Source organism: Microchirus variegatus (genome assembly GCF_963457635.1).
Source record: "Microchirus variegatus genome assembly, chromosome: 4".
NCBI classification, from domain to species: domain Eukaryota; kingdom Metazoa; phylum Chordata; class Actinopteri; order Pleuronectiformes; family Soleidae; genus Microchirus; species Microchirus variegatus.
Genome location: NC_139805.1, coordinates 11,761,686 through 11,774,383, shown reverse-complemented (window position 1 = coordinate 11,774,383; position 12,698 = coordinate 11,761,686). Strand labels below are relative to the sequence as shown.

Here is a 12,698-nt window from a genome sequence, read left to right as displayed (position 1 = left end):
GGGGGGAGGGGGTTCTTTGTGTTTTAATTTAAGCATATTAAATGTTGAGGGTGTAGAGGGATTTTAGGTGATGTAAATACATGTAAAAATCAAAATGTACATACACTGTCATTTGTTAATAAAAGTTTTTTTTGACAATACGGTTGCCTTTGAAAATTTGTCTGACACTTCCATTATGACAAATAGATAAATTGTCTATATTGATATTATTGGATATAGAAAATTGTAATGGAAAGCAGCTGCTGACCTGGTGTAAAATTTAATGTTAAGTGTCCCTGTTTTTTGTTGTTTTTGAGCATAACTGTTGAGACTGATAGTGTCACTTCACAGTGTAGAAGATACTGTTTAGTGATTCAAGTTGCATCATAAAACCAAAAACCTTCCTGTTGTTTTTCCACAATCTCCACAACCAGGTCAAAGACAAGAGAGCCCGCACAGAAACAGAATGTTGTCCGTATTGTGTTTCACGAGGCGGCACACTCGCAAATACAGAGGCAAAGCTTGAGAAGGGTAATCTCTTTCAACGGCCCTCTTTGTTGAACACAATGTACAGTGAAACAGAGCGAAATCTCTCAAAAATGAGTCGCGTTATCTCTGCTTTTGTGCACCCGGTGTGGTTTTCTGCGACATAACGTGACAGAGAAAGACACACAAGGTTGGAAGCCGTTTACAATGCAGAACATGTGAACGGCACCCATTTTGACATGAAGTAGCGACTACAAGTGTTCTGCCCTCGGTGTTTAGAGCGTAACATACACATCTCAGCAGATCAGCAGTTTTCTGAAATACTCAAACTAGACAGTGTGGCACCAACAACCATTCCACAAGATTCCAATTGTTCTCCTAAAGTTCTACACATTCAAACAAGTTACACAAAGGTATGACTGTGTGGAAATTATGTCATTTAGATTATACATCTTTTTTTATTGCTACTGAAAGTTCAAATTGCAGAGAAACTGATATGAAGGTTCAACCATTGCTGATAACACATTTATTTAAGTTTAGTCACAGCTACTTCTTTTTTTATTATTCGTCAAAGGCCGTACCGTATACCTGACGTGGCACTGACTGTTTTCACGCCTTCAACGTGTCCAGATCGCTGCCGCTCGGCTATTAACTGGAGCCCACAGACGTGAGCACATTCCACCTGTACTTTAGAATTGATTTTACAATACAGTTCTTAGTGTTGTTTTAAATGTGCTTTGTTAAATAAAGTTGGATTGGACCTCAGGAGAAATGATATATAAGTTAGCAAAAACCTAAATAAAAGCTCAATGGATGTTTTTGAGGGAAAACGGATCACACACAGAGATGCTGCTGTCTTGGCCTGAACACAGTGGATCTGTGTGCCGTTTATCAGCAATCATCATAACACATTATCAAAAAGCAGTGTCGGTAAAGATAACATAAGCTTTATAGTGTTTTATTGTCTTAAGTGAGGTGTGTACTTGCCAAAAAAATCACAGGCCAAAAAAAACATTTTCTGCAGTTTGTCTTTCACTTCTGTTACTGATGAGTTATTTATGTACCTGTTGTCTGTACTGTTTCTGGCCCAGTCGCCACTTCCCTCAGGCAGGTGGTTACAGTTAACTATGCTTTCAAGAAATGATTGCACACCAGTGCGATTTCCCCTTAAGTCAAGGTGTTGTGTCAGTGTGTGTTCCTTTTTAAACTACCCTCAACAACAGACACATCGAGGTGTAATATAACCTTTATGACAGGAAGTCTTGGTCATTGCGTTAAGTGTCAGTGGGACACAGGGTCATTAATGACTTCATGAATGTAGTGATATATTAAAGACTGCTCGGGGAAACAGTGGTTTTGCAGTTGAAATAACTGCCTCATCAACTACAAACAAATTGTTTCCACCTTTAAAGGCGCCATATGTAAGAATGTGCCCGCCATTATAGCTCAGACGTACCTGGCAACCCGTGTTTGCTCGGCAGATGAGACTCTACTGACTGCAATGATTGGTAGACGGCGGTAGGTGGCGCCACATGCCAAAAACATGATTTCAAAACATAAACATGATTTGCGGTCTGCAAAAGATTTTTTTTAATGCAAATATTTTGGCTGTACTGTTGTTGTTGGTGAGTTCAGTATGATATATGAACATGATTCCTGAGTCTCTGTGACATATTAGGAGGATTTTGCACCCAGTTGCATTAGATTTATTACATAATGCACCTTTAATTATAGTCTGCATGTTTGTTGAAACTAATTAGAGGAAGCTTTTGATGTCAGAAGGGCCAGTTTCATGTCAGCCTTTGATTTTCTACAATTAAAACAATTTTTAAAGTCTTACATTTAGCCCTGACTTTAGTTCATTCATCAGCATTAGCCCTTACCTGGACTGTATTCTTGACTAAGATGTCACCACAGCAAGAAAGAATTATGCATGAATTCCTTACCAGAACTGATGAGCGCGAGCAGTTCAACACTCCGGTGTTGAAGAAATGGTGAGACAATAAATGATCAGTAACCAATCATTGACTGCCTTTGTCACTCCTGGTCCTGGGGAGCCACTGTCCTGCATGTTTTAGATGTTCAGTCACACATGATTCAAAAGGTTAGCTCGTCAGTAAGCTCTGCTGAAGCCTGATAGCCACCCATTTATTTGAATCAGGTGTGTTGGAGCAGGGATGCAGGACAGTGGCTTCCCAGGACCAGGGGTGAGAAACCCTGCCCTAGGGTTTCCGCACCTTGGTTGACATCAATTTCTAGGACTTGCCAGGACCAATTCCCTCAATTTCAAGGACCAAATGTGCAGACACAACTGAAGATGGGGGGACAACTAGTACAAGCCACTTTGCCCATGGCATCGCACACTCCGCATCTGGGCAAGTGATTGTCCTTGGGATCTTGAGCAAGCCAGTCTTTGGTGAGCCATGTCATCAGCGCTCTCTCGCTTAACATTACTCACTCATTGTTCTGCGTGGAATCTCACATCAATGCCGCCGCTTGTTTGTTCTGCGTTACCCGTTTGTCTACGTACACCCAGAAACGCAAGACGCATGAATAGTAGGTGGTGTTTTAATAAACAAGGGAGACCATTCACATTCATATCCATTTTAAGCACTCCCTATTAGGACTATCTTCAAAGTCTTGCAGATGCCAAAAGTACAAACTCAAGTACCTGTGGGAACACCACAACCATGACATACATTTACTGGGAAGATAATTTAGGATTTGTTTAAACTCAATAATGCCCTTTTCAGACCAGTCGATAAACAAATGAGAAAAAGTATCAGTGTATGCCAGTGTGAACCAGCCGTTGGCTTCCACCAGTCACATCTTCTACCGCATCTATCATATTATGCCTCAAAATCTGGATTTTCATAGCCATTCTGGATTACAAGGTTACCAGTGGAACATCTAAGCTCTGTAAGATATCAAACCTTGTGTTTGGCCCCATCTATTAAACTGTGTATAATTGAGATTACATACATATTTTAACATAACACTAGTAATATGTAATACATCTTAAAAAAGAAAAATAAACATAAATGGAGGCAGTTAATACCAGAGAGCTGCCATGTCACAAGAAAAGCTAGCATGACCTCTGTCACTGTTCATGGCAGAGAGCAACAGATCTCTAAATAGAGGCTTTTAGTGGTGCCATCATCAGCACCTCCTGCCCATGCAACCTCAGGAACAAAGGTCCCCGTTGAGCTGAAGGGTCCTTGAGATAACAGCATACAGGCGTCAGCTAACTGTGTCACTGACGAGAGACACCCACTCCCTCTCAGCAAAAGCTCACATTTACCAGCAAGCGTCTACACCAGAAACCTCTAAAACTACAAATTTAGGACCAAAGGCACACAAACACAATAAAATGTTTGTTTTTGAAAAATGGAGAGGGAAGTAGGTTGGACAGCAAAGCCTGAAGTGTGACCTGCCTTTTTACTTATGACATCAACCCATATAGTTTCACTGGCCTCGCTCGGATATGCAATTCAGCAAACATTAAGGAATGGCTAGAAATTTGTCATTGTGTTACGTTAAAACTCTAGATGAACATTCTCTATACTACCATACAGGTGAACATGAAAAAAAAATGGTGAAAGATACGACACTGAAAGACAATTTCACTGAATCTGCATCTATAAAAACACCGATGGTGAGCAGTTTCACTTTTGCCCAGATCCAAAAAGCTAGCAAAGACTGCCATCTAGTGGACAAGTCAAACAGCTTTTTGTTCGTTTCCAAGGTGATGACAAGTCAGTTGTGTGTAGTCCCAGTTTTTGCTAAGGCTTAAACATGTCAGTCACATGGGTTTCATGACCATGCAAAACAATTAAATAGTCACAAATTGGAAATGTGGTTTAGCCTTCACATGGGTAGTGACCCTGCAAATGGACTGAACAAAAGACAGGGTTGGTGCATATTAACCTTCTTCACATTAATGAGTGCAATGAGAGCTGGTATATAAAAATCACCACCTACACAGTTTTATTCAATCACATGAAAAGCTTTCATTCTCAGATGGGAAAAAAAAATTAGTCGATGCACTACAAATATCTTATGTCACTATTTTATGTTACATAGATGTAGCCAGTCATCCTTCGACGGACATGGTCCGTGCCCCACCAACGTGATATGAACATAAGCCATATTCTTACCATCCAACTATCAAAATATTCTTTGCACATTACAGTAAAACTTGGCAACAGAACTAAATGATAATAAAAACAAAAAAAAAACAAAGGATACAAGGGTGTTTTTTTTTTACAAAAGGTAAAATTAAATCATACAAACTGTTTAAATTTACACAATGTATCTGACAAAGACGCACATTTTTTCCCACTGCAAACTTGTTGCCAGACCCCGTTCCGTTTTACTCCTTAAGAAAAAGTAAGCTACCAAGGGCAAAAGGTGCAGGTTTGCATTTGAGACAGTCTGTACTCACACGTAGTACTTAAGTTGAAAAGGTCAAAAGTACCATTCTGGCACACAAGCGTGGGGAAGGTTGAAGGATCTAAATAAAGGGCTAAAATGCCCGTTAACAGTTAAATATTTATCAACGACGCTTTCCGGAATGTCCAAAAGCTCTGAATTGATGAAACCAGAGTCCATTGAAAATGTAGAACAGAATAATTATTTAGTCATCAAACTTGATTTTCTTCCCTTGGGGTTTGGCTCCAAATCCACCACCACCTCTTCCGCCTAAAATGAAAAACAGACACGTTAAGCCAGAAGAGCAAAGCAAGCATAAAATGATAACTTTGCTCTGGTAACTAAAAATTTGTCAACAGGAAATCATCATTTTGGCTTTTGTTTCATATTCTTAAAATAATTTTACAGAAAATGTTAAGTGCCAACCAACAATTTAACCAACTTCAGTAAAAAATTAATCTCCCTTTACCTCCAAAGCCACGTCCACCTCCCCGGCCTCCACCACCGCGGCCGCCAAATCCACCACGACCTCTTCCTCCGCCACCACGACCACCGCCAAATCCTCCGAATCCACCGCGGCCTCCTCTGCCCCCTCCGCGGCCGCCGAATCCACCACCGCCTCTGCCTCCACGAAAACCGCCTTCACCCTTGGGCTTAGCGTAGTCCAGGGTCACTTTGCTGCCATCGATCTCTCCGTCCTCCATTGCCTCCTTGGCTGCTTTGCAGTCATCCTCATTGTCAAAGTCTACAAAGCCAAAGCTGTGGAGCAAAACGGTAACTGGTGAGACAATGTTTGAAACACTCAACCAATAGCAATTGGCTCAAAAGTTTCTTTCCCCACAGACATGCGACTTCAGATAACATATTTGGCTCTAAATACAAATAAATTGCAACACATTCACAATAGTGGGTGGATTGCTGAGGGTTCAGGTGTGGCACTTGAGCATGCAGGAAGCAAAGACACATGCCCATTCATTCGTCTTTTGCATTCGTGTTTGAAAGCCATTACGTACTACATTGCTTTTGTTCCAAATCAGATATGGATAACTTTCACTGAGGAAGCTGCCCGTTTAACTGCAAGTCCATGCTACTTCTACAGTAGTCATTTGTGGACAGAGCAGTGCTCACGAGAAGAGACAGCTGCCAGAAAAGGAATATTCACAATTTTTCAGACTTACCCTTTAGATGAGCCGGTGTCTCTGTCTGTGACTATCCTCGCTCCTACAGCGCCATCAAATGAATCTTTAAGAGTCTGGTCTGATGTGTCCTCAGACAGACCCTTCACAAACAGGGTTTTTGTTGGACCTGAACACAGATGCGGTAATTACAATTTTTTGGTTAGTGTCATTTTTGACAAGTTCAGGTTGCATGTAGACCAGATCAGGACCTGACTATCATTGAATCATCACAGAATTTCAGGGGATTATGTTCATCGTCTCTGGCCAAGTCACCATGGTATACAATATTCAAACGCGTATCAATCTTTTTGGGTCGAGTTTAATAACACACCTGAGTTTCCTCTTCCTCCATCTCTGCCACTGTTCTGGCTGTACTCCAGTCGGATTGTGCGACCATCAATTTCTGTGTTGTTGAGGTTTTCCAAAGCGTCCTTGGCATCATCTGTGGTCTCAAACTCTACAAACGCAAAACTAAACACAGAAGTATATTGGATTAGAGTGAGCAGATTTCAAAACAGAACATACCACAGTGAATATGATGTAAAACAATTTTAGTTGTTGCACAGCAGACATATGCAACACCCATAGGAGGCTTGGGTGAGCTTATTCTGACTCTGCACTGACTCTACTTCTCGTGCGAATCCATGCAGAATCATGGGTGAGATTAAGAGGAGCTCATGAGAAGGTGCAACAGTTGATGACATCCATACAACAAAGTTGGGAGGTAAAACACCTACCCTTTGGGTCTACCATCTCTCTGTGGAAGCCTAATGGACACAGCCTTCTCGAATGTGGATTGCAAGGCGTCCTCTGTGGCACTGAAGGCCAGATTATTCACGACCAGCGTTTTACAGGCAGCACCCATTGCTCCTGTTGAGAAGGAAGAAGATTTAGGATTACTATTAGGGTTATAAATAGTTGGTGTATTAGAACTGTCAATAAATATCTTACAATAACTAGTCATAATTTCATATTTTCACAAAAACACAACGGGCCACCTGAGAGGCCCCTCCACCAGCTTTAGCAGGTTTGGGGGAAACCCCAACTAATATAATTATTTATATAATAAGGGACCTCACACCATTGTAATATTTACCTTAGAATTGTGCACCAAGTTCATGTTACAACACTAGATAGAAATGGCTCATAGTGTAAAATCATGCATTCTCTCTTAAGATGGAGTTGTAAATGGCACCAAACAAGTTCTCAGTAATAAGACCTCCTTTACTGCCCGAAGAGCTTACCTCCCACCCTGGCGCCCTTCTGACTCTTATCACCGACATAGTCAACCATGATGGACCGTCCTTGTACATCTGCTCCCTGTGCCTCCTCCAGCATTTTATCGGCCTCTGCCTCCGATTTAAATTCAATGTAAGCAATGCTGTCGGAGAAGGAAATATCCGTCATGTAGAAAAATACTGAATTTAGGTTTAAATCAGGTTTAGACAAAGATCCATCTAGGATTCCATACAAAGGTCAGCTTGTAGTGATACCATCTGAACTAAGAACGTAAATGTTACATGCTTACCCTCTATTTGAGCCGTTCTGGCCTTGTGGCAAACGGACATCAACTGCATCTTCAAAGACTTCCTTTAGGTCCTCAACCGTGGCAGAGAAGGGAAGGTTTTTCACAAAGAGTGTCTTGGCGTCTCTCTCTGTAGGACAATGAAAACTTTCAATGACCCGAGGAACATTTTAATTTGAGGAGAGATTTTTTTTTAAGTATTTAAAAAATGTAAATATCAGTTCCGTTTAAAATATTGGGACACCACTACATGCAATTTGGCATTGGCAAATTGGTGAGCTTAACGAACTTGCCAACCTACGTCATGTTGACAATTCTACTGGTGGAGCGTGCTACTATTTTCATTCAGGAAAAATGCCAGCAGATCTAGCCGTTGTGTTGCCTGTTGTATTGGGTGCGTTTGTTTTTCTCCGTCACCCCAATTTCTATTCATCCTCGTAAACACTATATCACGAATGTGATTGAAATCTGAGTAGTCCAGCATATTCATGTTCAAGTGAATGCCAGTACACGCATCCAAAACACTGACTAAATTATCCAGATGCAGCAGAGCTAGGTAGCTCGCTAGCTGCTTTCATAAGTTTTTTTCTGACAGTTAAATAGCTTGGTCCTTTGTTTGTATATGAAACATAAACTAACACAATTCGACACTATAACGTGCTTATTTGAGAAAATATATTATTTTCTCAAATTTTTACTGAATATGCAAAGCATCATGAGTAATTTCATCTTCCACTTCTTTTTAAGCTCACATCAGCGCTCACTACAGCGCTCACTACACTTTGAGGGTTGGTAAGGACAAAAACCCCAATTTCCCCTTATTCCCCCTACACACCAACATGCATAATTTAAGGTTAGGGGAAATTAGGGGGGCATTGGGGGAGGTATTGGGGAAGGGCCGATATACTTTTTATTTTCCCCCTTTGATAAATTAAAACAGGAAGTGTACAAAATAAACAGCGGTCATTCACCTTTCTTGCCCTCCTGTGAGGTCTCTTTGCTGCGGGCCCTATCCAACTTCAACTCCTGGCCCATGACCTTTTTGCCATTGAGCTCCAGTGCCTTCTGCATGTCCTCCTCAGTTGAAAAGTCCACATAGCCAAATTTCCTGTGGAGGCAAGTGATGGAGGTCCAATTACAAATGTGTTACAATGGGGAAAGGACACAAGTCGTTTGGTGCACAAGCTACATTTTAAAACACATTTTGAACAAATGGCGAACTAATAAAATGACTTACATGGGGTTTGAACCAACTGAATGCTCGTCAGATACAAACAATCACTCTACCCTCTAATTATAATCTCTGTATATCCCATACAGCAATTAGAAGTAAGAATGTCACAGCGATTGAGGATAGAACCAGCAGACAAAAAACACACTGGTACCGAAGACATAGCGCTGCATTTACTTTACCTCCGTACATACCACACATGAGTACTGAACAACTTCACGCATGCCAAGAAATGGAGGGTGTATGAACATTAAAAGACAAGAAACTGACTTTTTTTGGACCAGAAAAAGGCTAGTTCAATAATGAGCATGTTAATCAGTTCCAGGTCAACTAAACCTATGCTCTGCATGTTTATTCTGAATAAAGAGAATTAATCACGTATTCCAAAACAGGCAGTTGGAGCTCCAATTTTTTCCCCCCACTTACTTGGTTCCTCCTAACCGGACATCGGCAACCTCAAGGTCGTTCTTGGAGAAGAATTTCCTCAGGGCTGATTTGATTTCATCAAAATCTTTGTTGAAGTTTAAGTTTCCAACAAATAGACAGAACCCTAAAAGGAGGAGAAGGTTAAGTACCAATCTGCTTTTTTGTAGAACTTTGAATAGTACAATTGTAAAGATTCAGAATAAGAAGGTGACATCACACATCAGTATTAAGTCCCTTTTTTGTCATCATAAAGTGCAAACATTTTGATTGTAAAGTCTATTCTTCTTACCTTCACCTTCTGCCTTTGCCTTTTTGGCAGGTGGTGTATCTTTTTTGCCATCTGCCTTCCTCTTACCAGGTGTCACAGGGGCGTCTGCAAAGTTGAAACACGCTCATTCATGTCTGAAGTAGTGCCAGGCAGTACGACCAAAAATGTATATCATGAAAATTTTACAACAGTTTTGGGGTATACAACATTTATTTTATTTGATTTACTTTTTAAAGCATGTTCTGGTGAAAGTTTAGTGTGCTGGGTTTATTTTGTTTTTGGTACAACACCCACCACTGTGATTTATGCTAACTTGTTCGTTTGTTTTAGGCAAGTAATAGATTGTGGGCCAGATTCGAGGTTTCCTTCCAAAACTCACCCTCTTCTTCCTCATCTTCATCCTCCTCCTCGTCATCATCGTCGTCTTCATCCTCCTCTTCAGACTCCTCCTTGGCCTTGACCATGCCGGCTTTCTTTGCCTTGGCTGGAGCAGGAGTGGTGTCCATCTCCTCTTCAGATTCTGAAAACACACATACTGTCAAACTTTCTGAGGGACACTAAAACACAAAATGACATTATCACAACCTGCATCAGACACAAATGAGCGACATCATACGTTTTCAGTATTAAGTCCCTTGTTGATCATCACATAGCAACAACTTTAAATCCCAGGCAATGTCATTTCCACATAAGGGTTAAAAATAAGTTAAGATGTTGGCACTAACCATCTTCATCCTCATCATCAGAAGCCTCTTTAGCGGGCTTCGCCTTTGCGGCTTTGGCTGCCTTCTTGGGGGGTGGGGCCTCCTCTTCAGATTCATCATCTTCCTCCTCAGAGGACTCTTTTGCAGGTTTAGCCTTCACTGGGGGCTTAGCAGCAGCTTTGGCTCCTTTTTTGGGTGGTGGAGCTTCTTCCTCCGATTCATCATCTAGACGATTTATAAAGGAAATTGTGAAACGGAAAAATGGCATTGCTTTTCAGATAGTATCAATACTCTTGGTCAATCTCCTTATATTCCACACACAGTCATTAGATGCAAGACTGTCACAGCGATTGAGGATAGAACCAGCAGACAAAAAACACACTGGTACCGAAGACATAGCGCTGCATTCACTTTTCCTCCGTACATACCACACATGAGTACTGAACAACTTCACGCATGCCAAGAAATGGAGGGTGTCTGATCATATACTTCAAAAAATGATTTATTGGGTCTATGTTAATAGTGGGCTTGTGAATCTGTGCAAGGTCTTACCATCTTCATCATCGTCATCCTCAGATTCCTCTGCCTTTGCAGGGGCTGCCTTGGCTGGTGTTGCCTTTGCAGGGGTCTTCTTCGGTGGTGGGGCCTCCTCTTCGGATTCCTCCTCTGTAGGACAAGTATAATTCACAAGACTTAACATTGACCTACACAATTCATTCATCAAGAACAATTTCAAATCTAGCAGTAATACACAATTGTTGCAGTGGTGGATGGTATCTTCAACCCACACTGGGGGTCAATGCATGAATACAATGCTACATTTTAACTAATTCAGGGTGTCTGAACTTCAAAGTCCACTCGACTTGTTTATTTACTAGGCAAACAAAGAAATTGAAGGGGGAGGGGTGACCAGGGGGTTCTCCATTTGGTCACTAGTCCCAGCTTTACATACCACTAAACATGACCTTTACATCCAGTTAAATTAGCAAAGTCAAATTTCATGACTTACCAGATTCATCATCTTCACTTTCAGCTTTTTTGACAACAGTGCCATTTTTAGCAGCTGCTTTAGCTGGTGTGGCTTTCTTCACCGCTTTAGGAGGAGGGGCCTGCAGAAAAAGACATGCATTAGTTGATGGCTTATCCATCATACATTAAAATGCACAGAAATACCAAATTGTAGGAGTTGAATTGAAAAAGTATAGAGCACCTCTTCCTCTTCACTGCTGTCCTCTTCGCTGGATTCCTCCTCCACTTCTTTAGGTGGTGGGGGGGCCTTTTTCTTTTGGGCCCCCTGCTTGTTTGCTGCCTGTAAAAAATAGAGTAAACTGTCAAAAACTACTCCAAATTATTATTATTCTTATAACAGCATTGATTTGTTAAAAATGTGTGAAAGCACATAACTTCAGTATCTACTCAAGTCTAGTCCGGGCATTTGCCGACATGGGGGTGGGGTCTTTACCATGTGGCAAATTTAAGAAAACATCACGAGATTAACTTCAATATAAGAAAATATAATAAAGTTGTAACTAGTATTTGTATATGACATTTCACATGAACCGCGTTCAGACAAAGATGCATCTATCTGAATGGCGGTGTCGTTTTCGATGTTTGCCTCGTGTGTCACTCGGAGCAGGCGCACAACCCACGTGGAGCGCAGGAGGTGGGGAAGCTAACGTGTTAGCTACATTAGCGTACGATGAGGAACTTTCATACGTACGTCGACATAACGACTTAAAAACACAGCGCCTGGTGCAAATTATTAAACGACAGGTGATATGGAAATATCGTGTATCGCTATCAGTTCTTCAACTAACGGACGGAGAACGGTTTCAGTTCTGCATTTACGTTGCAAACCACCGTGCTAATGCTATCATCTTACCAGCTACACCGTGTTGATCAATGTGCTAAAATAACTGGTTTTCCAGTAGTCATTTGTCACCGGTTGGCGTTTGTTTTATTCACATTAGGCCGAGAATCCCAAAGCTCACCCATTATTTAATCGAGAGCGCGCATGAATGCCATTTTGTTTCGTTAGCAGGCCAGACAACCATCTTTAGAAGCAAACATGGCCGCTCTCGGCGGCAGAGAAATAATCCCCCTCCACGCTGCATCCACAATACATATACTCACTGTAACGGTACCGTTATTTAATACAAAGCATAACACGTGAGCTACAACGTGACATTTTATACCGTTGTGTGTTTCTTCCCCACATATATGCAGTAACTTCTCTGTAAAGGCCTCGCGGCTTAATTTTGACGACGACTGCACATCTTCACCACCAAATACAAACATTGTTCTCCCCCCCCAAAAAAAACAACCAAAAATAATGTCTCTTCTTACCTTTGCTAACTTCACCATGGTGCTGTTGTGTGTTTCGGTGAAACACGGTCGACTGGACGATGTAAGACAGACAGGTAAGGAAATGGCTATCGCATACACGTGTTTCGACCAACACGATGGGACA

At 41.4% G+C, this 12,698-nt stretch overlaps 1 protein-coding gene across 1 annotated transcript; it reads right to left on the bottom strand.

Moving 5' to 3' along the window:
• Nucleotides 1-4,442: 4,442 nt before the first annotated feature.
• ncl (nucleolin) lies at nucleotides 4,443-12,698 on the bottom strand. Its single transcript, XM_083888534.1, has 16 exons — nucleotides 12,575-12,698; nucleotides 11,439-11,537; nucleotides 11,238-11,337; nucleotides 10,781-10,894; nucleotides 10,250-10,453; nucleotides 9,904-10,044; nucleotides 9,546-9,629; nucleotides 9,257-9,380; nucleotides 8,571-8,707; nucleotides 7,603-7,729; nucleotides 7,319-7,455; nucleotides 6,812-6,944; nucleotides 6,406-6,545; nucleotides 6,075-6,201; nucleotides 5,366-5,655; nucleotides 4,443-5,166 (listed from the first exon to the last, which is right to left on the bottom strand). The coding sequence occupies exons 1-16, from the start codon at nucleotides 12,590-12,592 to the stop codon at nucleotides 5,102-5,104; spliced, it is 2,040 nt and encodes a 679-aa protein (XP_083744660.1). The 5' UTR covers nucleotides 12,593-12,698; the 3' UTR covers nucleotides 4,443-5,101.